Source organism: Clarias gariepinus, chromosome 19 (genome assembly GCF_024256425.1).
Source record: "Clarias gariepinus isolate MV-2021 ecotype Netherlands chromosome 19, CGAR_prim_01v2, whole genome shotgun sequence".
Taxonomy (NCBI): Eukaryota; Metazoa; Chordata; class Actinopteri; order Siluriformes; family Clariidae; genus Clarias; species Clarias gariepinus.
Genome location: NC_071118.1, coordinates 17,897,413 through 17,925,282, shown reverse-complemented (window position 1 = coordinate 17,925,282; position 27,870 = coordinate 17,897,413). Strand labels below are relative to the sequence as shown.

Here is a 27,870-nt window from a genome sequence, read left to right as displayed (position 1 = left end):
TGACTAGAACTTCTGTCTTATCCGGATTTAGCAGAAGGAAGTTAATTAGCATCCAATTTCTTATATCCTGCACACATTGCTCAATTTTAGTAAGCTGTTTTTTCTCATCAGGTTTTGCTGAGACATATAACTGTGTATCGTCAGCATAACAATGAAAACTAATACCATGCTTACGGATTATGTTGCCCAGAGGAAGCATGTAAAGGGAAAAAAGCAGTGGACCTAAAACTGAACCCTGCGGAACGCCAAACTCCACTAGAGAACATGCAGAATAATCACCATTTAAGTCTACATACTGATAACGATGGGTCAGATAGGATCTGAGCCAGGAGAGGGCTGTACCCTTAATTCCCACTACATTTTCTAATCTGTGAAGAAGAATAGCGTGATCAACAGTGTCAAAAGCTGCACTGAGGTCAAGTAATACAAGCATAGTTACACAACCCTGATCAGAGGCCAATAGAATGTCATTTACTACTTTAACGAGCGCTGTCTCTGTACTGTGATGAGGCCTAAATCCTGACTGATACAGTTCATGTATGCCATTTCTATGTATATATGAGCATAGCTGCTCCGCTACTATCTTTTCCAGGATCTTAGAGATAAAGGGGAGGTTTGATATCGGTCTGTAACTGGACAGCTGACAGGGGTCGAGGTCAGGTTTCTTAATTATTGGTTTGATAACTGCTAATTTAAAAGATTTTGGAACATATCCAATGCTGAGTGAAGAATTAATTATTCTCAACAGGGGTTCTATTATTGCTGGTACTATCTGTTTAAGAAAATGTGTCGGTACAGGATCTAATATACAGGTTGATGAATTTGAAGAAGAGATGAGTGAAATTAGTTCATTCTCTTCAAGGGGAGTAAAGTATTCTAGGTTCTGGTCTGACATGGCTAGATTACCATCTGCATCAATTACATTGTTCGGTTTCAAAACCTCAATTTTATGCCTAATATTTACAATTTTATTATTAAAAAAGTTCATGAAGTCCTCACTATTGCATGATGTTGTTGTGGAGATTTCTGCAGTGGTCTTATTTCTGGTTAATTTGGCTACAGCATTAAATAAGAATCTAGGATTATTTTTGTTATTTTCTATAAGAGTGGAGAAATATGTTGATCTAGCTACACTAAGAGCTTTTCTATAGTTCAGGATGCTCTCCTTCCATGCTATTTGAAATACTAGTAATTTAGTTTGACGCCATTTACGTTCTAATTTCCGAGCGGTCTGTTTTAAAGTGCGCGTGTGATCGTTATACCAGGGAGCAAGTTTTTTATCTCTAATAATTTTTCTTTTGACTGGAGCTACATTATCTAGGGTATAGCGAAATGTCGACTCTAAATATTTAGTCACCTGATCGAGTTCTGTGGGGTCAGACGGTGATCTAATCGAAGTTGGGAACTCTGGTAGATTACTGATAAAACTCTGTTTGGTAGTTGATGTGAATGTACGTTTCATACGGTAGCGCGGCGCTGTGTGTACATTATTATTGTGACACACTTGAATTGAGACAAGATAGTGATCTGAGATAACTTCAGATAGTGGTATTGTGAATAAATTTCTTATACTTAATCCAAATAATATTATTAAATCTAAAGTGTGACCTGCTTTATGAGTGGGTCCTACTACACACTGATTTACTCCTACCGAGTCCAGTATAGACATAAATGCAGTTCTCAACAGCAGGAAATTGTACAGGAATTAAGGGTTAACACTAACAAAGTTCAATGGTTAAAGTTATCCCAGTTTATTTACATTCCAGAATTCCCCAAAACAGTATTTTACACACTCTGTGGTGTAGGTTTACTAATATCTTTTATATTTATTACAACTAGATATTCTGTAAAGTTTATTTATCTCTGTCTTCACTAAATACTCCTGTTTTCTTTAATCAGAGCTCCGCGCTGGAGGATTTGGGGGTCAGACGGATGACGGTTGGCCTTTTGGAGCTACTGGAGGAGCCAGAACAAGCTGTTGAGGGAGCTGTAGGAGGGATGACGTCACAGTGCAACAGCTTTAGAATGATGTTTGGTCAGGTCTACTGTATGTTCTGAACATAGAATTGCAAAACGTCTGATACTTTAGGGGGAAAACAAAGAATTAAACAGTTCCATCTTTTATATATTTTTTTAAAAATGATATTTTAATATAAAAGAACCAGATAGAGACTGATAAGCAGCTGGTGTTATCCGGGTATTTTAATGACCTTTAAGCAAAAATTTTACATGTTTTTACCTGTTTTATACAAATTATTGTTTTACCTTTTAGTTTTGGAAGAATAAATTTTATTTTTAAAGTCATGTGTGCGTGTTTTAATTGTTGGGGGATTGTTTGTGTATTTAAAAATACATTTACTTAAACCAACAACTTCAATGTGCAAAAATGGGACCCGACGTTGTTTTAAATAGTCAAAGAGTTAGGCTAATAATAATGACAATAATAATAATAATAATAATAATTATTATTATTATTATTACTGGTTATAGAAACAAATTAAAACAACAGTTAAACACTTGATCATATGTATCTGTGCTAGTTTGTGACTATGTGACCCATAATAATGTTTTCTCAGTATAAAAGTTTTGGGGGTTTTTAAGAACTCCATTAAAAAAGCAAAGACAAACTTAGAAGGAGTGGAAGGTAAGAAACCTCAGTGGAGAATACTGACAGTGACATGCTGCTAATTGCTCTCTCTCTGTGTGTGTGTGTGTGTGTGTGTGTGTGTTTGGCGGGGGGAGGGGTACTTCAGACTTACTTGTCTCTGCCCAAATGTTTGTGTTAAAGCAACGGAGAAATGCCGGAGCGCGCACACACACACACACACACCTCTCATCCACAAACGCTTTAACTGTTGTCTTGTAAATCGTTGATTAAACCTATGAACAGCTGTTTAGCATCAGTCCTAAACACAAGCGCAGGGTATGTTTTTGTCCTTAATTAAAAGACACCAATATGTTAATAATTTACACAATTATAACATGTTGTTTATGTTTAATGTTTATTTTGCGGGAAAAGGTAATAAGCAATATTTAAAATAAAACAAACCAGGAAGTAAGTGTTTCATACATTAAGGTGCTGTGTATAACTAAGTGCCCCAACAGACATAGCAACAGTGTAGAGAGTGTGTGCGCTGTGGGGGATTGGAAGGTGAACGAAGATAATCATTTACAAGACAAAAGACGTTCAGAGGTGTGTTATGCCCTAAAACGCCCCCCTACCCCCCCCGGCACGGATTGCCCCCCATTACGCACTCGCTATCTTCAAAGAAAAGCCGCCGCCCCTTTTCATTTAAATGCTATAGCGAGTGTTTTTCTTTCCCTACGCTCGGTTTTGTGAACACAGTTGCGTTCAGTAACACGACGGAACCAATTACCTAAACAGCAGCAACAACAACCATTATGATCACACTTTGTTGAATTTATATTGCTTAAATATTTCGCAGCTCTGTCCTCTTTGCATTGCTACGTGTTTATTTACTTCCTTTTCGCATCGCACGTATAATGCACTCTAAAATCGACACTATCAAACTTGGAAATGATATAATATCAAATCAAACATCACGTTATTAAAATTAACGAATTTGTCACTACTCTTCTCTTATGCAGCACGGCTAAAAAGATAATAAAAATTACACCGAAGTGCTGCAGGTTTGGTGTCCGTGAGCTTTTCCTAATCAGAGTTAATTTTGTGGCTGCTCCAGTTACACTCTACTTAGATACTGCACAGAGGGGAGTTAATTTTTGTTTTCTTCATCCTAGCTTAATTTCATCTCATGAAATAATAGTAAGTTTTAGAGTTTTGGTATGAGTTCATTTTCCCAGCCAGTGTTGGGACAGGGTAGCATCCTGGCAGGATTGGTGTAACTTTTCTTATCTTTTTAGCCGTGCTGCGTAAGAGAAGAGTAGTGACAAATTCATTACTTTCGTTACTAGACATGGTCTATTTTGTCTGCAAGTGAAATACATCGATACGTTAATAATTTACACCACGATAACATTACTGCAGAAGGATCTAGAGACGTGACTTTGAGACGTTCACAGTATATTCAAACCGTAGACAGTGTTTATTTTGCAGAACATTACAAAACAGCAATGTCCAATAAAACAGTGCATCTTTAATAAGCCACATTGGTTTCGAGTCAGTAGTAAAATTAACGAAAGACTGAGAAGCCCCGTAAACTTGACCCTGACAATAATAGTCGATCTTATATTTATGTTTATATATATATATATATATATATATATATATATTTTTTTTTTTTTTATGTTCGAATTAACGTTTCAGGGTAGCCTATATAATTTGTCTTGTCATCTGTTTACAGCGTTGGCTGATTTTGTGATTGAGACCCTTGGGTTACATTGAAATATTTTTTATTAGTAGTAGTAAGCCAGGCTTTAGTAACCCTGGATAAATCACAATATAAGCCCTCTCTCGCGCACGCTCTCTCTCTCTCTCTCTCTCTCTCTCTCTCTCTCTCTCTCTCTCTCTCTCTCTCTCTCACACACACACACACACACACACACACACACACACACACACACACACACACACACACACGTACACACACGTACACACACGAACAAGTAAAACATGAAATCGCGTAAAACCAAATGAAACTATGGCAAAAATATATAAGCAGTAAAAATTACAGTAGTATCCTGTAGGTGATTCCTGTCCTGATAACAGGCGCTGACCCTCTGGAACTGTTTAGTTCTGTTAGTATTGTGTTCAAGTGTGAATGTTTATGGGGATTTAATCTGTTTCTGGTGCCGCATCTATTCACCGTAGTGATAAGTGATTAATGTCTCATCAGATCTTTGATGGGGGACGTTATTCTGGTTAAATGACTAAAGACATACTGATCCGTATAAACAGATATTTGTTCTAGATATTATGCGCCATTAATCGATTTGTTATGCCAATTTTTGACTATCAGCGAAAAAAACATCAGCGAAAACATCAAAAATATAACGAAAACAAACTCAAGCAGAAGTTAAATTTCAAGCTTTACTTTGCAGTAAAATATTATCTACCAGTGTATTAAACGGAAATAGATAAAAACACCATAATGTAAAATACTGTAGCCCGCATTTGTATTCCGTACCTATAACGACTGGTATAGATAAATTACAGATGTTACCGTCTTTAAGTATTATTAAGGATGTCGTGAAAAATATTGCAATAAGTAGTTTTATTAATTAATTTAATCATTAATTAAAATAGCATAAGCATCATGGATTGTGTATTGAGTGATTTAAATCTGTTTTATGAATCGTTTTTTATCCCTCTTTTTTACCACATCATCTTTTTATGAAACTATGTTGACGTAAGTTATGTTATATATATCAAATATAGTAACCGGCTGCTTGGACACTGCAGTTAACTGAAGCAGTCAATGCTCCATCTGGCGGAATTATACAGCATTGCAACTATCTTTTTAGAAAGCGCATGGGGGCGTTTATGGGGTGGGGCATCGTTAACTACGTCATCGCGGGGGATCACATTCCGTGCACGGATCGATCATGGTCCTGTCACGGTCCTGTCATGGACCTATCATGCTCCAATCAGCGCTTAATCGCACGCATTAAGTTTTGATAAATTCGTTTAATGTATAATAGTAAATAATGAACCCCGTTCGGAAAACCTTATGAAATACAAGTTTAGGACAATTATGATGATCTGCCACGGCGTGCGCGTGTGATGGGTCTACTATAACTACTCCCTCACTCTGTAGGCTCCCTGAATAGGCGGCAAAGGGACGGGGCCGCCTATTTGTGCCGGCTGGCGATAATTAACGTTAATATGATCTCGGGCTTGCTCCGCATTATAAAAGCAAGGCGCGGAGGTTTGTCTGAGGTCTGGGAAGTACGTGATGTAATGGAGAATATAAAAAAAGCATGTCAGTGGGGAGATGTGACGCGCCCCAGGGACTTTAAACAAGGACACTAGAATTCCGCCCTTTGATCTCCGCGCTGAGGACAGCGCGAGAAAGAGCTGCGCGAGCTCCCGCGGCATCTTCACTCTCGCACCGTGCCCGCCCTCGCAGCCCCGCTGCCGAAGAGGAAAAGTGTAGTTAGGTTTTTGCGTCAGCGAGAACTCGCGCTGGCCATCGACAGCGGGAGAAGCGCCGTCACGAGGGAGCGTGCAGGAGTGCTCAGTTCTGCCACTCGCACCAACACTTAGCATCAGCTGTGTGCCCGCATGCCAGTGTGGCACAGCCCCCGGAACTGCACATGCACAACCTTTATCCCATTCTTTCCTTTCTCCCTCCTTCAACACTTTCCTTCCCCATTTTGCCTAAATAAATTAGCCTTTTCCCGTAAGACCTCGCCTCATGTCCGTGCTTTATGGTGCTGTCTGTGCAACATGGGTTGAACCCGTTTACAGATCATAACAGTCTACTGCATTTCATTCTTATAATAACGCACAAACACAAGCGGGGCTGAATGACCAACATCAGCTGACGCAGTAGAACGTCCTGACAATGTTATAATTTTTATGGTCATTTATTTTAGTTAATAAATCTACTATAAATTTAAAGAACACAAGATATAAGACGACACAAAACCCTACACGCGTCTTTTCTAATTACACGTGATCAAATTTAAAGGCTCACTGTGTTAACATTTATTTTGTTTAAATTTGATCCTAATAAGATTTAATTTTATTTAAATTCTACATTTGTATCGTCATTTTAGTTCTGTGATTATAAATTTGTTTAACTACAATGTTTTACTTGATTTTATCCGCTACTACGTGCAGTTCTAAAACTCTGTGTCTCATTAATCCAGCAGAGAATGAACTAAGGCATGAGGCGTCAGCCTGTTGTTATATAGCGCCACTCAACGGTAAAAGCCAGCAAACGCACAAAGCCAAACGGTACCGCCGAGCGCGGCGACGGTAGGACCTACATTCCGATTGATTAACCACTGATCATAAGGTTGATCATAAGGCTGCACATTCATCAGCCTTATGATCAAAAAGGCTCCTGTGAACATTTTTCCTTCACTAAAAGGCATATTCACAACCACATTTTAGCCATTCACAGACAAAATCCATTGTACTATGTTGTTAGTGATTTGAGTATTTAATAGATTAAATAAAGCTGCTGTTTTTGGTGCACATTTTCACTTTTCATTCCCCTTTTGATTAAAACATTGCCTATATGAGCAGCTTTGTTTCAGTAATAATATACTTAGATCACAAAGGGGACAGCTTTTACAAAGCAGACAAATGTAAAATCAGTTCCCCAGAAAAACAACAGCTCAAATATATACTTGCTAAATAAACACTGCATTTTTTAAAAATTAAAGCGCATGTGATGTAAGCAGCTTTACTTTAGTCATTCAAAGCATGATGATTATTATTGTTCTGATTATTATTATCATGCTTTTTTGCTGTTTGTGTCTAGCGTTGAATGATTATTTGAAACTATAGTGCTTCATGCCACGAGTCATTTTATCAAAAAAGACTCTTACGTGCGTATAAAAATATTTACATGAAAATACAAAAAAATATATATTTTTTTCTTTATTCAGGTTGTTTCTGTTGGACACGGGCATACATCAGCACATCACTCCCTTACTTCCACCCCCAAACAACACAGCAATTAGCATTTACTTACATCTGAATAGAGTCCTTTACATAAATCTTGCATGCGAATGGAGCGCTAAGTGCGGGGACGGGTCTCCACCACATACGTCTGTTTTTTATTTTTTTTTACATTCATTTTATGACAAACATTATTCGGCAAGAAACCTTTTGGAAAGAAAACTGTAGACCGCATATAAAAAGTGGTTGGCATCGTTAACAGTCCCTTCGACCCCTAAGGATTAAGTGGCTTCTACTGTACAGTAGTTTATGTTTTAACACTCTTAATTACTTATGCCCTGTTATAAGTGAATGAAAGCTATAACTATAGCCCATATTTAGCGCAGTTTGACTTGGTATCTCCTTTACAACTTGGCTAGTGCAATTGCCTAGTCCATGCTCCCGAAATAGAGAAAATTTCTTTCTTCTATTTTTAATACGCCCAGAGTGAATAAGTGCTTTTGGCATTTGTCACTGACAAGGTGTGCTGTTAAACCGAGATAATTATGTTTACTTACTGATGTTGAGTGTTAGTTAACCCTTACCATGACTCTCACTTGAACTCATTCATAAAATGAGAGACCACATACTGGATGTGTTGAACATAATCTGTGTGTTTGCAGAAGGTGCAGGCTATGGCTTTGGATGATATTGTAATTCTAAATGTGGATACCAACACAATAGAGACTCCATTTGATGATCTCCAGAACCTTCCTAATGATGTGGTGAGAGTACACATGCACAAACACACACTGTCTCTGCCATAATTTAACTTAGAATAAAAGCTGGTGCATATACTGTTTCCTGATTTTTGTGTGCGCATGTTTCAAAGGTGTCAGCTTTAAAGAATCGTCTCAAAAAAAGTTCCACTACAATAGGAGATGGGGCAGCACGAGCGTTTTTAAAATCTCAGGCAGCTCTATTTGGCAGCTACAGAAGTGCTCTGCGCATAGAACTGGTAAAAAACGCACACCTGAACTCCCAATATCTGCAGCACGGGTGGTCATGTAGCAGTCTGCAGACCCAGCAAATTATTCCAGATGTCTAAACTAAGTACTTAAATTCATTTTTTCATAAAACTGATAAATGTATGAAGAACTGGCAGTAGTTCTAATCTAAACAAAAAATGACTACTGCAAAACCAACATTAAATCACAAATAACTCCACAAGGACTTAAGGTATATTTAGGGAATTTGTGCAGTGTGCAGCTAACTGGTATGTGCCTCGAAACCAATGTTACTGTGAGGAGGCAATACATTTTCAGTACACATACACTACCAGTCGAATGTTTAGACACAACTTCTAATTTTATTGTCTTTTCTGATTTTCTACTTTTTTCTAAATTGTAAAAGAAAAGCTAAATTCATGCAAAACATTTCTAATTGCTCCAATCTGAGATGCTATTAATTAGTGATTTTTAAGGCTGGTTACTCTAAATTAACTTCTTCTGTGCAGAAAAGTTAAGTTTTGATGTTGCTTTCCTGGGTTGGTCTTCACGAAAGCCAGTTTCATCATGGTGCTTGATGTGGTATGCAAATGCACTTGACACTGTTAAGAGAACTGTTTTTGCAGAAACTACTACAGAATAGCTGACCTTCATGTCTTAAAATAACAACTAACTGTTACTGCTATTGTTGTTATTTAATTACCTAATGTTATTACCTAGTTTGAAAAAAAATACATTCTTGTTCTAGAATGTAGAAAACAAATCCAGCCTTTGTCCAGCCTTTGGATTGGTGTGTACAACGTTTGACTGGTACTGTATTTTGGATTGCAGTTGTCAGTTTTAAGTCAAACTTGAAAAGTGAACTAGTCTAGGGTGTACAAGTCTATAAAATGTTATCAAAATGTCTAGCTAAATTTTTAATTTCCAAATTAACACATTATGCTGGTCTAAGTAACAGTCATGAAGCTTGGACAACATATATGTTTATCCTGGTTTTATACATTTCTATTTGCTCTGGAACATGGGTTGTCTACCATTTATTTATTCTGCCATTTTGGAGTTATTCTACAAACTGCAAATTCTACCAAATATCAGAGAATATATTTGGACTAAGCCTGACAAAAGTACCACTTTTTTTGTCAATTCAAATGTCAGAGGTGCATTAACAATCATAGCACCAAATTTGCCAATTATAATGTGGTTCTGTATCTTCTTAATGCTTTAATAATTTTACATCAAACTTTTTATGGCAAATAATTTATCACAGCATTAGAATATTAAGTGTTTATCAGCTAAATCGGACACTCAAGGTATAATAGTTCTGCACACTTTTTTGCAACTAGTATAGGAAAACTTAATGTGTTTAAAGATGTATTTGTGACATGCTTGGGATGATATTTTTAGTTTCACCAATATTTTGTTTTATTTTCCAAGTAGAGATTTTCTGTAAATGTATCCTGTCTCTGTGTCTGTAAACTAAGTGTGACACCATTCATTTCCGCTTTCAGGATGAGCCAATTACATTCAATGAGGATGCATTTATTACTCACAGATCTAACACAATGAGACATTTTCTCCAGAATGCCACACAGCTTCAACTCTTCAAACAAGTAAGCAAATTCATGGTGTGTGTTTGTTTGTGTGTGTATGTATGTATGTGTATATATATATATATATATATATACACACAGAAGGTAGAGAACCAGAATGGGTATTACCGTCCCGCTCACCGCCGTGGAAAAACGGCAGCAGCCAAAATAAATTAGTTGCATTTTAAAGTCATTAGTGAAATGACCCATGTGGCGCAAAGTGACATTTTTCACTCGCCGCAGTTTTCAATACTGTATAAGTCATAAAAAAGTCTTATGTTGTATCGAAGAAATACTACAGTGATTGTAATTTTTACATCTGAGGACTTTATACAACAAAAATAAAATATCTTAACCAGGGCTATTGATATTTATTGTATAATAATGAGTCAAAAAAACAAACATTGGTTAAATGTTGTTTGGACAGACGATCAAGTTCACTAGCTGATAATTTTATTTGTACAAAGAATGAACTGTATCTATAGCCTATCTTTATTTGTATCTGTTTGTTATTTTACAAAACACATTCAAAAATACATCAAACTTTTAACATAGAAATAAGTGGTAAAATAGACTTTCAGAATAAAACATTACAATAAATCAAAAAAGATGCACTAAAAATGTTGTGTTGTTTCTGTAAACACATCGTAGGGTGCTTTATGCTGGATAAAAATTCTGGTTTATTTTGGGTACTTTAAACACATTGTTGTGTTGCTCATGTTGGGTCATATGAGATGTAGTGAGTCATTTACAAATGAACACCTGGTTGGGTTATTTTAACCCAGCAACTGGTTTATTCTTTATTCTCTGGTTTCTCCAAACGGCAGCCTGCAAAATGTTTGAAATATTACTGTTACAATATCGAAATTGAAATTTTGTGTCACAAGCGTAGTTTTCGGAAATTTGAGCTTCATTTTTTCAGCATTTTTTAACGAGTTCGACCCTATCTGCATGGGCGGCACCATGAAGCACGGACACGAGTCAAGGTCTTACTGAAAAAAGGATAATTTATTTAGGTAAAATAGGGAAGGAAAGGGTTAAAGGAGGGAGGATGGAAAAAAGGGGAAGGGATGAAGTGCACGTGCAGGTCAGGGGGCAGTGCCATGCTGGCATGCGGGCATACGGCGTGGCAGAACGGAGCACGCGGAGGCAGCACTCCTGCACTGAGTGAAGGCGCCCAGGAGCGCGGGGATCAAAGGGCGGAATTGCAGTGTCCTGTTTAAAGTCCCTAGGGCGCGTCACATCGCCCCATTCGCATGCCACTGTTTCCTGCTTCACCGCATCAAGTACTTCCCGGACTCAACTCCGCGCCTTGCTTTTATAATGCGGAGCTCGAGATCTTATTAACGTTATTTATCTCAAATTTCACAGGGAGCCAATGAAGTGAAGATAGAATAGGTGTGATGTGCTCGTATCCTCTGGTTCTAGTGAGGACTCTCGCTGCTGCATTCTGGACTAGCTGAAGCTTGTTTATGCACCTAGTTGAACATCCAGACAGTAAGGCATTACAGTAGTCCAACCTAGAGGTGATAAAAGCATGAACTAGTTTTTCTGCATCGTTTAGCGACAATATATTTCTTATCTTGGCTATATTTCTGAGGTGAAAGAATGCTATCCTGGTAATATTATCTACATGAGCTTCAAATGAAAGGCTGGAATCTGTAATCGCACCGAGGTCTTTTACTGTTGCAATTGATGGAACAGAAATTACGTATGTCAACAGTACCAATGTCAATTTTAGAATCCGCAGGAGCTCAGTTGTCCGAGCAGAATCTCTCGCGGGCGCGCTTTTCCCTGAATACGCTGTGTTCACGGGGGTGGGGCTAAGAAACACGCATCTCGTTTTTTATTTTAATTTTATTTTTTTCCCTTTTTATTTGGAGTAAAGTGACTGATGTGCCTAACTTTTTTTAGCAGAGCTTCTGTTTAACTGAATAATCCATTACCTATTAACTCCACCTCTCAACACAAACAGACACACACACACCAAAGAAACACAAAGAAAGTAGACCAAACGTCAGCATGTCCCTTCCCCAAACAGCGCAGCAATAAGGAAAGCTTTGGCTACTTTTCCAGTGTGCTTTACTTACATCTAAACTGAGTTGTTAACATAAATCATGGATTAATAGCTCATAATATATACATTTAAACAATTAATTCATACAGATGTACTTGTTTTACATGGAAAGTAACGGGCTTGTTGCTGAATGATTTGCTCCGATAAAGAGCCGTATAAGAACTGTGGCAGCTGGCACACCTACAAATAAATGCAGGATTATTTTTTTAAGGCTAAATAAAAAATGCTTTTAATAAATGGGGGCTATTGTTATCTACTTCAAATATTTGTTAATTTAGTTTAAATTAGGTTTGGGCTTGGGGCGTTGAGCATCGTGATCCCGCTCTTTAATTTTCTACGTAGTCTAATCAGTACTCAACCGCATGCATAAAGTTTTCCAGAGCGCAGAGGCAGAAGTAGACTAATGATTATAAATGCGTCGGGAAAAACAGCAAGCAGACTGACTGTTTTTCATTAATTTATATAAAAGCAGACATTTCGCTTTTTAAAAGTATATATTTTTCACGTCTGTCAGGCGAGTATACACGGAGTTTCGGTTATTTTCACTGTGACTGACGCGGTCTTTTCTGCGTCCTGGTGCATGCTTGATACAGCACATGTGCATTTATTGCTGCCTCGTCGATCATGTTATAGAACACGGCAACTGACCAGCGTCGTGTTTCTGTGCGGACAGTGTACTCCCGCACCATCTGGTCCATCACATCCACGCCACACTTTGTGGTGTTGTAAAGGGTGACAGTGTTTGGCTTCCTTTTGGTGGTATTATCAGTCTGAACCACGCTGTGAATGCTGCTAAGAATATAGATGGTCTTCTTCCGTTTGGCCGCATACGCCGTCAGCGTGGCAGCAGTGGTTGAAAACACCTAAGAAATAAGATAAATTGTTAGTTTCATAGCACTTTTACACACAATGACACACTTGGGGGTGTTGATTCTAAAAATTTTAAACACAAACATAGAACCACAAAAGACCTGCAACATACCAGAGTGGTGAATTCATTGCCATCTTTTGTCTAGCAGATTGAGGAATTTCTCGGCGAATCTTGTTGACTGTGCCGAGGATGGTGGTTTTCCGTCTAAGCAGTTTTTGCGCAAGTGACAGTGATGGAAAGAAATTGTTTGTGGTAACATTTCTGCCCTTGCCTAGGAATGGTTCCATCAGCCTCTTCACTACATTTTCAGACAGTCTCTCCCCATTGGGATGACTAGGGTCCTGGTCAAGAAATGGGAGGACATTGCAAATTTACTTGGATTTTAGGTCACAAGCCACTCAAAACTTGATCCCAAACTTTAGTTGCAATATACTGCAGGAAAAAGCAGCGAGTCTTTGACGGGAAAAACTGTTCATTAATGGTAATATGTGGACCAGGGTTGTAGGACATGATGCAGTTGGTGACAAATGATCCCCACACACTGGAAATTGCAGCGAACTTGTCAGTCTTTGCTCGATCACTGCGGGTGGACCTGTCATCTAAGCGTAGGTGTCACATGATGTCTTGGAAGCGGTTTCGTGGCATAGTTCCAATGATCTGTGGGTTTCCCAGGTTTGCTGACCAGCAGTCATGAGTGATGGAACCTTAGTAAGGCCCCGCAAGATGACAATTGCAATAAATGCCATTAGTTCAGGGAGGTCCATGAACCAATGAACATGCTCCGTTTGCTGTGCATGTTGAATAGTCTATTCTTGAATGCTATGAAGCATGTCAAGAGTGATGAAACACAGGAAGCCCTGAAGGCGACTCGAGATACTTTTCCTGGCCTTAGCTGTTGGCTCTCCATCTGCGGCGTACGCTTTTATTGGAGTGAAAGAAGTTGGGTCCCCACCTGTTCTTAACGCCACACTGCCATCTTTCGCTGTCTCGGTCAGGTTAGTCCCCAAACAAGCTCTCTTTTTAGGTTGAGAAGCAGTCTTCTCATCTGCACTGTGAACAAATTAAAATTGTGAGCAATGGAAAAGTCAAACGAAATCACAAATGCATGCATAGATACTAATTATAATTCCAGTATCTCTTCCTCTGTATCCGAATAATGTCTGAAATATCTTACTTACTTTATCCACTTACTTGTTTAAAATGAAATAGAAAATAATATAAAATGAAATATCTTCCTAAATAAAAAGATACAACTAGCCTATCCTAACTAACCTGCATACACAAAAAGTGGAAATTGTAAAAAAGGTAGAGTAGATATTTCTGTCACTTCGCTCTGCTTTTTTAGTATTTTTCACTTACTTGTTTAAAATGGAATAGGAAATAATATGAAATGAAATATCTTCCTAAATAAAAATATACAATTAGGGTTAGGGTTACTCGCTATCTGCATTTATTTCCTTGGAGAGGTTAGTACACCACAAAATTCTTGAAGGCACTGAAGTTGTAGGCTACAGATGTCTCCATTAAAAACGCATGTTTCGAGAAAAGGAATCCTGTGACTTGCCGCGGCTTTGCACGGCAAGCTGTGAAAATGCCCTTCATTACCTGTAGGGGGCAGTCGTGTTTCAGTCTGAAGTATTGTGTGTCTACTGAAGCCGAAAATGTGTTCTTCCTCTTAGGCTCCCATTGACAGCAAGCGACAGAGCTCATAAACGTGTTGAGCTCAAACTGTAAATACTAATATGTATTTAGTCTTCATTTTCTTCTCTCCTTTAATGATGATACTTCTTTGACTGCGCTTTTTTCATTCAGTATTATAATTATTATTAGTAGTGCTCCGAATTTGTTATTGTTATTATTCTTATTATTATTGTAATGCACCCGTGTGCAAAAAGACTACAATGATGTATGATATGTTAGCCTAAAACAATTGTTTTATTGTGTTTATGCGCTTTAAATATACACTTAACAATAAACACTGTCTTGTGCAAAGGGAAAGTGAGTTGCGCGTGCGGCTTTTTGATCAAAAGGCGTGCGCAGATATAAGCAGATTTATCGATAAAACAACAGACATAAAATGAAAAAAATAACCACAAAAATATGTACTACTCTCTAAATACAACGCAACAGCACGCAGAATCCCCAGGCTTTAACTGCACTTTCTCGATTCGTTAGTACTGTAGTAGTACACAAAAAAAAATGCTGGGTTTCTGTAAACACATCATTGGGTTGTTTATGCTGGGTCAAAATTCTGTGTTATTTCAGGTACTGTAATCACACTGTTGGGTTGCTTTTGCTATGAATACTAAAAGTGCTGCATGATTAAACTCAATGCAAAAAAAAAAAAAAAGAAACTTATCGGTTTTGTCCCTAGACCTTTTGTTCTAGTGTTTATGCAGTAAACCCATGGGTAAACATGATTTTAAGAATTTAATTAAACACAAATATAAGTGGCATTTCAATTCAAATCCAACATTTTAATGGTTAGTGACCGGTGCAAGGGCGTCAACTCGCACGTTCTGCGATATTCCATTGTCCAAGTGTTACTGTGTGTGCTTTGCAATGTCAGACACATTCAAATGCAAATAATACACCCTCCCCAGGTGTGAATCAGCTTTTCTCACCTTTACACTCGGAGAAACTAAAATGCACCCCTCCCCACTGTGCATGGTTTCAGCAAGGAGGATCTTGGATCTTGCTTCAGGCCTCTTCTTAAATTTGTGTAAATTTAAAATCTTCTGGATTCTACATTCTAAAATTGACATTGTTACCGTTTTTAATCCCTGGAATGCGATTTTTCTTATCATAACATGCATGCTTTTAATTACTCTACAATGTTTTAATTTTAGATTTTATTTAAAAATAAATTTAAATTAAATTATTCCATTTGTATTTACCCTTGTAAAATAGCATTAAAATGATGCACAAAAAAAGACAGGTAGGTAGGATAACCACACGATTTAGTTTAAGGACTCTCACAAAAAGGAAGCAAGGGAAAAACACAAATTTAACCCGCGTCCTATAAACACACACTCAATATCAGAAAGCGAAACCAAGAAAGTGAGTACTCACGAATCGGTGGACGGACAGCCAGAACCGACATGGGCCAAACTCAATGACTGAGCGTTGAATCGTTGGAGAAGTGGTGAAGTGTTTTAGTTGGGAGGTGTGGAAAACTGGATGGATCCGGAGCGCCGCAGGCAGCTGGAGCCGGTAGGTGACAGGATTTATTCGATGGGTGATGCGGTAAGGGCCGATGAACCTGGGAGATAGTTTTCGGGATTCTGTTTAAAGATGGTGATTTTTTTACATAAGCCATACCTTGTCACCTACGTGGTACAATCGTCCCGGGGGGTGTCGCAGCGATGCTGGGCGACGTAGGTGGTATTGGCACGTTGAATGGCGAGGTTTGCTTGGTTCCACAATCGCCGACACCTACAGACCAACTGTTGGGCCGATAGTACGTCAACCTCCGGTTCTTGATGGCTGAACATTGGAGGTTGGAAACCATAACATATCTCAAATGGGCTTAGGTTGGTGGCCGAGGAGACGTGGAGATTGTAAGACAGCTCGGCCGATTTGAGGTAGTGGGCCCAGGAGCGCTGGCGATCTGAAACAAAATACCTCAGGTAGTGCTCCAGTTGTTGGTTGGTCCGTTCCGTCTGACCATTAGTCTGGGGGTAATAACCGGAGGACAGACTGCAGGTGGAATTGATCAGACGGCAGATGGCCTTCCAGAACCGGGCGGTAAACTGGGGCCCCCTGTCCGAGACGATGTCCTTGGGGAACCCATGCAGACGGACTACGTGTTCCGATATCAGCTCGGCGGTGTCCTTGGCTAATGGGAGTCCGGTGAGGGCCACCAGGTGTACGGCTTTGGAGAACCGGTCGATAATGGTTAAAATGGTGTTCTTTCCTCCGGAAACCGGCAGGCCCGTGATGAAGTCTAGGGCGATGTGCTTCCAGGGCCATTGGGGAACAGGCAGTGGCTGGAGCTCTCCGGGGGTAGGTTGGTTTAGGTCCTTGCCCCTGGCGCACACCGGCACGCCTGGACAAACTTCTCAATGTCTTTCCTCATGGTGGGCCACCAGAACGCCCGTTTTAAAAATTGTAGAGTTCGCCGGGTCCCGGGGTGCCCTGCGACGGGCGAGGAGTGGCCCCACTGAGTGGACCTACGCTAAGGTACATACAGTCGTCCAGGCGGTGCACCTGCCAGGCAGGGCTCCGCAGCCTGTGCCTGGCGAACCCTTGTTGTCCCAGTGGAGAGGTGCGATGATCTGTGAGGTGGGGATGACAGGCACAGGTTCCGCCTGGGGCGCCTCATCTTCTTGTTTACGGGAGAGGGCTTCGGCCTCGGTGTTCTTGGAACCCTGGGCAGTATGACAGATGTAAGTTGAAGTGCTTGAAAAACAATGCCCACCGTGCCTGTCGTGGATTAAGTTATTTTAGATTCCGAGTGGTGATGAGGTTCTGATGATCCGTCCAGACCATGAACGGCTCACTGGCGCCCTGGAGCCAGTGACGCCATTCCTCCAAGGCTTATTTGCTTTCAAACATTTACAAAATCAGTAAAAAAAAAAAGTTTTTTCGTTATCGTGAGTGCGCTAAAATAAAAGTCTTATAAAGGCTATGTAGTCTTATATAGTTTTATTATAGTTTTTGCACATTAATCAGAGTCCTCATCTGTTACATTTTTGAGGACAATAGGTTTTTTAGCCTGTCACAGCGTGCGCCCAAATCAATATCACTCCTCGCCCTCTAGTTAGGCGGCCTCCCCATCAGATATGTGAAGAAGCGGGGCACAAACCGGCACATGCACATTACTTACTTTTCATCCTCACTCCTTTAACCCTTTTCTTCCCATTTTTTTTTTTCGTAAGACCTCGCCTCAAGTCCGTGCTTCATGGTGCCGCCCGTGCACTTGGAGTCAAACCCGTTACACGGCCCAAATGTAGTCAACAATATATATATACAGTGGAACCTCGGATTACGAGCATAATTCGTTCCGAAAGTGAGCTCGTGTTCCAAAACGCTCATAAAGCAAATTAAATTTTCCCATAAGAAATAATGGAAACTTAAATTATTCGTTTTACAGCCCAAAAAATTAAATACATAAAAATGATTTATACAAAATATTAAGTAAAAATAAAACAAATTAACCTGCACTTTGCAAAAAAGTTAAAAATAAATCCTGGCAGATAAGCGTTTCCCGTATGTGTGTGCCGGGGTGTGTGTGTGAGGCTAGAGTAAGTGGAGACTCTTGCTTTCAGCCCCTCCTGTCTCTCTTTCCTCATCTTATACATTAAAACTTTCTTTTCTCGTTTAAACACACACACACATTAACGGAAAGACTGTTGTTCTCATCTAAATTGTTAAAGCTTCTCCGCATAATTTTAATGTTGCTCGCGACAGCGTAAAAGCCCGTTAATTCATGCTTGTGTAATGATGAGATGGACAAACTGGTCGATGCCCGTTCTTTTATTTTCTGCATTGTCAGGTAATATTACAAACTTTCGGGTGGATCCTGCACTTAAATCCAACAAAAAAAAACTACTGAAGAACAAAACTCAGGCTCAATATCCTAACTTAAATCTCACATTCGCGTTCACACACACCGGACTGCATTACCCACAATGCATCTCCCGCACTGGACTACACTTCCGTAAACAGAGGTCATAAATCATTGTCTCTCTCCCGCTACACTGTTATATCTAAAAAAAAAAACGGAATAAACATCGCTAATGACATTTGTGTTAGCGCAAACTAACAGAATCACTGCTGTAAAGTAAAACAAGCAAACAAATGACCCAGCACCTTACCTCTTAAAAGATTTGTGACAGAGTTTCTCCGGAGAGCAGAGTGTGTGTCTCTTGCCTTCATTTCTGTGCGCGCGTGTGTGTTTGTGAATGAGGGTTTCACACACACACACACACAGCTGGCACAGTGTCTAATTACGCTCGCGCGCGCACACACACATACACACACACACACCGCGATGAGGAAGAAAATAGATTTTTAACCTCTGTATTGAGAATTTCTTTTGCCTTACTCGCGCGCACACACGTGTGTTATAAGAAACAGTACACGCACTGTACACACGCGCTTCCGAACACATAATAAAATATGTTTCACACACACGTAGTCACAGTGTTATAGTAAACAGTACACGCGTGCACAGATGTTGATTATACCAGTAAGAGACGAGAAGTAAGACCCAGCAGGGGAGATGAATACCCGCAGCGCAAAAGAGAGAAAAAACGTTGGCTCAGTTGTGATGACGCGACGCTCGGTGTCAAAACAAGAAGCGCATGCGTCATACGGAGCTCGTAAACCACGACAACGCTCGTTTTTTTAAGTCAAAATTTATTACAAATCTTTGCTCGTCTTCCGGAACACTCGTAAACCGCTTTACTCGTAATCCGAGGTTCCACTGTATATATAAAACGTTTTATTCTTGTTTTAATGTTATTTGGAAGTAAACAAAATAGTAATAGCTAAAATTGTAAAATTAATAGTTAAAATATTAACAAGGGGAATGTTTGATGTCATGTGGGCATTATAAGATTTGTATTGAAAACTTCTAACTAAAAAGTGGCAGCTGACACGCCTAAAAATAGACGCAGGTTAAATTTTTTAATAGTCTAAATGAAAATTCTCCTTATTAATTTCCTACATCATAATTTCCTACAGTCTAATCAGCGCTTAACCGCATCAAAACGTTTCCCAAGGAATGTTGTTGTACTAAATAATATTTATGCAGTAAGGGCCTCTTATTCCTAATAATCCTGGGTTGTTGTTCTTTTAGTGTTACTAAAAGGGGCTATCTTGGTTTATTAATCCTCGTGCCTGGCTTAGGTTTAGTATTCAGTGCGCACCGTTTGTACATCTGTTATTTTAACTATATCATAACACTCAGAAAGACCTTTTATTTGTTTATTTATTTCAGCAGATCCTTTGTTTCACTAAAAAATTCTTGACTTTTCATGAGTATGTAAGACCTCTTGACACCTCTCTCTCTCACACACACACAGCAGACCAAATCGTCATTAGCACATCCCTCCTCCAAACAGCGCAGCCATTTACTTTCTTTCCATTTACTTACATCTGAACTGAGTCGTTTACATAAGTCACTGATCAATAGCTCATCATATCAATTTATTCATACAGATGTTCCTGTTTTACATGGAAATTTACAGGTTTGTTACAAAATGATTTACTCTGACAGAGCCACCAGAACAGTGGCAGTTGGAACACCTAAAACACGGAGCCGCCTATTCGTGCCGGCTGGCGATAATTAACGTTAATAAGATTGCGGGCTTATATATAGTTACTGCATTATGTTTTAAGACATCCTTAATTGAGATTTTTCTCCTAATTATATGTCCACAAATACTGTGACAACACTTATCAACTTGCCCACATACACTTATCAACAGAAACTCTGTGTTATAATGAATTGCATTTTATATGAATGTTACATATGAGAGGCGTGCACAAACACATTTTTTTGTTTGTTTTTGTTTTACCTATTCAACCAGGCAAGGCAGATTAAGAACAGGTTTCTTTTTACAACTGTGGCCTGGCAAAGGCTAAACATTTTGGGGGAAGTAGGGGAACTCATAAAAACATTTTAAGAAATATAAACGAAATTACGAAAAAAGAAAATGAAAGCAAAAACAGTAAATAAGTTACATATTTAAAATAAATAAATAAGTAAATAAAAAATTATATATATACATACATACATACACATACATGTACATATATGTATATATATACATATACACACACACATACATACACTCGTATACTTACGTGAGTTGACATTTATAAGTTTTTCTTAAACCTTAGAGATACATGGCAAAACAGAAATAGGCCTGTAACAATTGGGATCTGACCAATCACCACCCTTAAAAAGAGGGAACACTAACGCTGACTTCCAAGCACGAGGGATTTGCCCTGTGTGTGAAGATAAATTTAATATATCTGTGATAGGAACAGCAATAATAGAGGCAGCAATTTAAAAAAAAGGATCCACCTCATCAGACCCAGCAGATTTATTGGAATCTAGCCTGAGAAATTCATCCAGAACCTCCTCCTCTGAAAAGGACCGCAAAATGAAACTATGGCAGGAGGAGAGAAGTGGTGTAGGATGAGAGTTGGAGGAGATTCAATAGAGCAATTAATAGGATTTATAGATGATGAAATAAAATAAGATGAATCAATGGTTAAACCAGAAGTTATAAAATGTTTATTGAGAAGCTCCAACATATGCTTCTTGTCTAATACTACAGTGTTCTCTAAGTAGAGAGAGGGAGGTAGCTTACAAGATGGTTTATTTTCCATCTCCTTTACCGTATTCCAGAATTTTTTAGGATCAGAGCTACTAAGAGAAAACTGCATCTTTAAATAATCCGTTTTAGCCTTGCGAACAGCTTGTGAAGATTTATTTCTAAGTTGCTTGAAAACCAAAATATTTGCTGGGGATCTAGAATGTCGAGCCTTGCGCCAAAGAGTGTTTTTTTGTTGTAAACCAAGGACTATGTCGATCCTTTACTCTGAGTCTTTTAATCGGGGCATGTTTATCAACAACAGCCCTAAAAAACTAAAATGTTCTTTGGTATAAATTGCCACGCCACCACCTTTGGAGGACCTGTCCTGTCTAAACAGATTGTAGCCAGATAAATTTAAATCAGGATAGGAGACAGACTTTTTTAACCAAGTTTCAGTAATTATCAGGAATTCAGGATTTGAGCTCTCAACCCAAATTTTTATGTTTGCCATCTTTGGTAAGAGGCTTCTCGAATTTATATGAAGAAACCCCAGGCTCTTTCTGGCACAAAAAAGTCATTAAAGGACAGGTCGTTTAAGGCTGGGTCAGGACCAGGATTAACATGCACATTACCTGAAATCATGAGTAAAAGAACAATTAGAGCCCAGAGAGCTAGCAGCCGGGGAGCCAGAGAGCTAGCAGCTGGAGAGCTAGAGAGCTAGTAGCTGGGGAGCCGAAGAGCTAGCAGCCAGGGAGCCGGAGAGCTAACAGCCGGGGAACCGGAGAGCTAGCAGCCGGAGAGACGTAGCCGGAGAGCTAGCAGCCGGGGAGCCGGAGAGCCAGAGCCAGAGAGCTAGCAGCTGGGGAGCCAGAGAGCTAGCAGCTGGGGAGCCAGAGAGCTAGCAGCCGGGAGCCAGAGAGCTAGCAGCCGGGGAGCCAGAGGACTTATATAATATATTCACATACAAACACATACTGTATACACATAAAAACATAATATATTTAGTAAATTTGTGAATTACACTTAAAGTAATTATGAAGTCTGATTTGATTGGTACCATTAAACATTTTATTTCTATTTATTCTATGTTTTGCTGGCGAAATACATTTTGGGCAGAGACCTTTCTGCTCAGTTTTAAACCCCACAATTCTGCCAATTCCCCCTGCCAATATTTAAAGTTTTAATTCAAATTCAAATTCAAATTTTATTTGTCACATACACAGTCATACACAGTACGAAATGTAGTGAAATGCTTACATGACCGCCAGTGACCTTAAAAAGAGAAGTAAAAGTTATAAGTAATAAATATCAATAGAAAAAATATGATAGAAAATTTAAATAAAAATTTAACTAGAAAAAATAGAACCTAAAAATAGAAATATACTGTACACATAGAACTATAATGGTGTGCAAGTATGCATAGAAAAAGTGACTTTGTGCAATGGTTATTAAAGTGTCTTTGTGCAATGGTCCAGAATGTAAACGTAAACATGTAGTGTAGATGTGATGTGCGTGGAGTTGTCCATAGTGTCCATGGATGTATAAAGATTGATTGATTGATTGATTGTGAGAATTGTGAAAATATTGTGTTAGTTTGCCTAGTGGTGTGGTTGAGAGACCTTATCGCCTGCGGGAAGAAGCTCCTCCTCAGTCTCTCTGTGTTGGCCCTCAGGGAGCGGAATCGCTTCCCAGACCGCAACAGAGTAAACAGTCCATTGTTGGGATGGCTGAGGTCCTTCACGACCTTCCTGGCCTTGGTCCAGCACCGCTTGGTGTAGATTGAGTGCAGGTCAGGGAGCTCGGTGCGGATGATGCGCTCAGCTGATCGCACGACCCTCTGTAGAGCTCGTCTGTCCTGCATGGTGCTGTTCCCGAACCAGGTCGTGATGTTTCCCGTCAGGATGCTCTCTATGGTGCAGGAGTAGAAATTCCTGAGCACCTTGGAGGGCAGTCTAAAGTCTCTCAAGCGTCTGAGGTGGTACAGACGCTGCCGGGCCTTTTTTACCACGGTGTTGATGTGACAGGACCATGTCAGGTCCTGCGTGATGTGAACACCGAGGTATCTGAAGCTGTCCACTCTCTCCACTGGGCTCCTGTTGATGATGGGGGTCTGGTAGTTCCTCACCTGCTTTGTACTGATGTCCACTATCAGCTCCTTTGTCTTGCTGACGTTCAGGAGGAGATTGTTTCTCTGGCACCAGTTCTCCAGATTTCCAACCTCCTCCAGGTAGGCCGTCTCATCGTTGTTGGTGATCAGGCCCACCACGACAGTGTCGTCAGCAAACTTGATGACGGTGGTGGAGTTGGTAGTGGCCACGCAGTCAGAGGTGTACAGAGAGTACAGCAGGGGGCTCAGAACACAACCCTGGGGGGCTCCAGTACTGAGAGTGATGGAGGCTGAGACATGGCCGTCCATCCTTACTGCCTGTGGTCTGCCAGTCAGAAAATTGGAGATCCACTGACACATGGATGATCTGAGTCCCACGTGCTCCAGCTTGGTGGTGAGTGTGGAGGGAATTATGGTATTAAATGCAGAGCTGTAGTTGATAAAGAGCATTTTCACATAATTCCCCCTCCGAGTGTCCAGGTGAGTGAGAGATGTATGGAGGAGATGTGAGATTGCATCGTCCGTGGAACGGTTTGGACGGTATGCAAACTGTAGTGGGTCCAGTGTGTCTGGTAGTGAAGAAATGATGAAGTCTCTGACCAGGCGTTCAAAGCACTTCATCACTACTGAAGTAAGGGCTACAGGGCGATAATCATTGAGGGAAGCAGGATGAGGTTTCTTGGGGACAGGAACAATAATGGACTCTTTGAAGCATGTGGGGATCACCGACTGAGATAAAGAGATGTTGAATATCTCAGTGAACACAGGTGCTAGCTGGTCTGCGCAGGCTCTGAGAATACGGCCTGAGATGCCGTCTGGTCCTCCTGCTTTCCTGGTGTTCACTCTCTTGAAGGCTCTCCTCACGTCATGCTCGGTGATGATGAACGCGCTTCCGGTGCTGGTAGTGACTTCCTGTCTGCAGCCATTAGCGCCGCAAGCATTAGCATCGCTAGCGTCTTTAGCTGCAGCCTCGAAGCGAGCATAGAAAGTGTTCAGCTCATCTGCCAGAGTCACGTCTGCGTTTATCATACCTGATGTTGGTGCTTTATAATCAGTAATTGTCCTTAATCCCTGCCACAGGCTCCTAGAGTCACTCTGTTGGAGCTGTGACTCTAGTTTCCTCCTGTAGCGCTGCTTCGCCTCTTTCACCGCCTTCTGGACGCTGTATGACGCAGCCTTGTATGGTTCCATGTCCCCAGTCCCGTGTTGTAGGCAGCGGTGCGAGATTTTAGAGCGTCGCGGATGGTTTTATCCACCCACGGCTTCTGGTTGGGAAACGTTTTAATAGTCTTTTTTTCTACGGTATCGTCCGCTAGTTTCCCGATGAATCCCACAACCGCTTCCGTAAACACGCTGACGTCACCATCGGAGCTGTTTCTGAACATGTCCCAGTCTGCGTCATCGAGTGTGTCCTGTAACGCGGCCACCGATTGGTCCGTCCAGCGCGCAACCTCCCTCTGAACCGGAACTTCCTGTTTCAGCCTTTGTTTGTACTTTGGCATGAGGAAGATGGCGGCGTGGTCGGATTTACCAAACGGAGGGCGAGATTGTGCCTTGTAGCCGTCCTTGACTGTGGTGTAGCAATGATCCAGTGTCCTTTCGCCCCTGGTGGGGCAAGTGATGTGCTGATAAAAGTTTGGCGTTGCACGTTTGAGGTTGGCACTGTTAAAGTCCCCCGCCACAATAAGCGCAGCGTCCCGGTGTTGTTTGGTGCTGTGTGAGTGCCTCATGCAGCTCGCATAAGGCAGTGTCCGTGTCCGCTTGTGGTGGAATATAAACGGCGCTGATTATGACCGATGTAAACTCCCGAGGTAAATAAAAAGGACGACACATGATGGACAGTAGTTCCAGGTTTGGTGTGCAGGAGCGTGTGAGAGGAACAACGCTCGCGCTGTTGCACCAGCTGCTGTTTACCATTAAACACACGCCGCCTCCTCTTGACTTCCCCGAGTCCCGTGTCCTGTCCATGCGGTGAACCGAGAAGAACTCGGCCGGCTGGATGGCGTGGTCCGGCACCGCTGGGTTCAGCCATGTCTCGGTAAAGCAGAGCAGATTGCAGTCCCGAATGTCTCTCTGGAACTTTATCCTGGCCCTGAGGTCATCGAGCTTGTTTTCCAATGACTGGACGTTGGCGAGCAGGATGCTAGTCAGAGGTGTGCGGTGTGCACGGGCTCTCAGCCTGTTCCTGACGCCGGCTCGTTTCCCTCGAGGCCGCCGCTTCGCGTCGCGTCCTTTGTTCTCTTTCAGGATCTCACTCGGCCAGCTCGGATCCGGAGTTAAAAACGTCGAATTGTGAGTACATTGTATACCAATAGAAACAAGAGTGTCTCTATCATAACTAATGTACTGCATGGTGGTAATTTGACTGGTTTTAAAAACTAACTTAAAGAACAAAAACAAAGAAAATCTGGTCGGAGCAGTCGTGACGGCAGCCGACCTCACCGGCGCCATCTTGGGTGAAATAAATATCATAAATAAGATATGTTGGCAAATTCACGAATCAGGACATTCGCATAGTTAACATCACATATTAGGTAGCGTACTATCAGGAAATTTAATTAATTTTAATACAATTTAAACCGAGGCATTGCCATGTCTTTCATTATTTTGTCCCTGTTAAGACATTACAAAAACTATATAAAAAACTTTTAAAGCACGAATTTGGGCATCTCATTTCATCATTATGAAAATAACATAAAGCACATATGAAAATGTTCATTAAGAAATATCTGTTGTAAAACAAAATAAAATTCATGTTTGCTTCAGCATTCATAAAGTCCTTCCATGCGCCATCTGGCGGATGTTCAGTGAAGCACAAAACATTTATTTTAAATTCCCGAATTGTGCCTCAAGTCGTGGCGCACCGCGTGCTAAATTGCGGCATCTCGCAGGAAAACACGCGCAGTCTTAATGGCGACATCTGTATGTGCAGTGAGATTTTATCCACCTCAGCACAAAAGGAAGTTCTCTGCTTTTAGCAGCTCTCCCTCCCTCCCCCACACAAACAAACAGGTCAACAGCAACCATTCAACCATCCCCCCCCCCCACTCCTCTGCAGATTACTCAGGGTAATGACCTAATTTACACATGAATTGATGCTAAAAAAAAAAAACTAGCCAAGTTAGCAGCCTCTTGGCTAAAGGAGGGTTAGAAAAGTCTGGGACTTCTAGTGTTAAGAGCAGTTACGGTTAGTCTTTCTGGAGGATGGAGTAAGCAACAGGCGAGCTTTAAGAAAGGCAGGAGCTCTATTTAGCTGATCATGATATTGTGGCGTGGGCGGGGCGGCGGCTGACGACCAGCATGCCTTGCGGGGATGTCGGTGTGTGTTCACCATGTTGGGGAAAGGTGTTCTGGTTAGTGGCTTAGGCCCTGTTGTGTGTGAGGCGGGGTGACGTGTGAAATGTGCTCCAGTTCAAGCTAGTGCTGAATTGGATGTAGGCTCCTGAGTGAAGGTGCTGCTCATGCCTTACATGCTGTGTGCTTAATAAAGTACTCCCAGCCATTGCATTGGGTAGCAAATAAGCTCACTCGTCTCTCCAGCATTCTTCCCGGCGTAAAAACGCTACAATATTAATACTGATAGCAGAAGATGCACAATAAAGCTGCCAAAATATCTAGAATTGCTTTGTAGATTTTAGAAAAGCATTTGATTCAGTTTGGTTTGAAGGGCTGTGGGCAACATTAGAAAGCGTGGCAGTACCATCCAGGCTGGTTGAAACATTAAAAGTACTGTAAGAAGTGTCCTTTAGTGTCATAGTTGTAAATAAGACAAGTAAATGGATAAAAACATCTATTTATATGGATAAAAACAGCAATGGGTACTAGACAGGGAGTCCCATTGCCTTCGCTGTTGTTCTTAGCGTTGTTACAAAGAATAATGAAAAAATGGAAACAGACGCAAGAGGAAAAAATAAATATTAGAAAACAAATAGTCAAAGATTTGAAATTTGCAGATTACATTAATATACTGACAACAAATGCACTGGATTGTCAAGAGCAACTAAATGTGTTCTATAAATGCTGAAAAAAATAAGGTTTACACATGAACAAGGACCAGAGTTATGGTGATGGGAAACAAAAAAGCAGACATACAGCTTGATGGGGAGAAAATAAAATATGTAGTCAAGTATATATGAAAAGTCAAGTGATAATGACTGTTTAAAAGAAATTAAGATTGCACAGATTTTTCTTGCATGACTGAATGAAATCTAGAAAAGTGGAAATATGTCAGGAACCCATCCTCTTTTGGGTGATAACGAGTAGCAGTGTGTTAGGAAGCTGAAAGTTAAATATAACAGATCATCATCTGTTATAACAGATCATCATCTGTTATAACAGATCATCATCTGTTATAACAGATCATCATCTGTTATAACAGATCATCATCTGTTATCTTTAAGTTAATGTGGAGT

General features: G+C 40.4%; 1 protein-coding gene across 6 annotated transcripts in view; it reads left to right on the top strand.

Moving 5' to 3' along the window:
- Positions 1–27,870, top strand: part of dennd1a (DENN/MADD domain containing 1A) — a 199,299-nt gene that overhangs the window by 99,385 nt on the left and 72,044 nt on the right. For 4 of the 6 annotated variants that reach the window (XM_053478387.1, XM_053478389.1, XM_053478385.1 and 1 more), the window contains 3 exons: positions 8,218–8,319; positions 8,427–8,552; positions 10,050–10,151. In XM_053478387.1, coding sequence (XP_053334362.1) covers positions 8,218–8,319; positions 8,427–8,552; positions 10,050–10,151 — 330 coding nt within the window. The remainder of the gene's footprint in view (positions 1–8,217; positions 8,320–8,426; positions 8,553–10,049; positions 10,152–27,870) is intronic. The other 2 variants (XM_053478386.1, XM_053478388.1) reach the window with 2 other exon arrangements.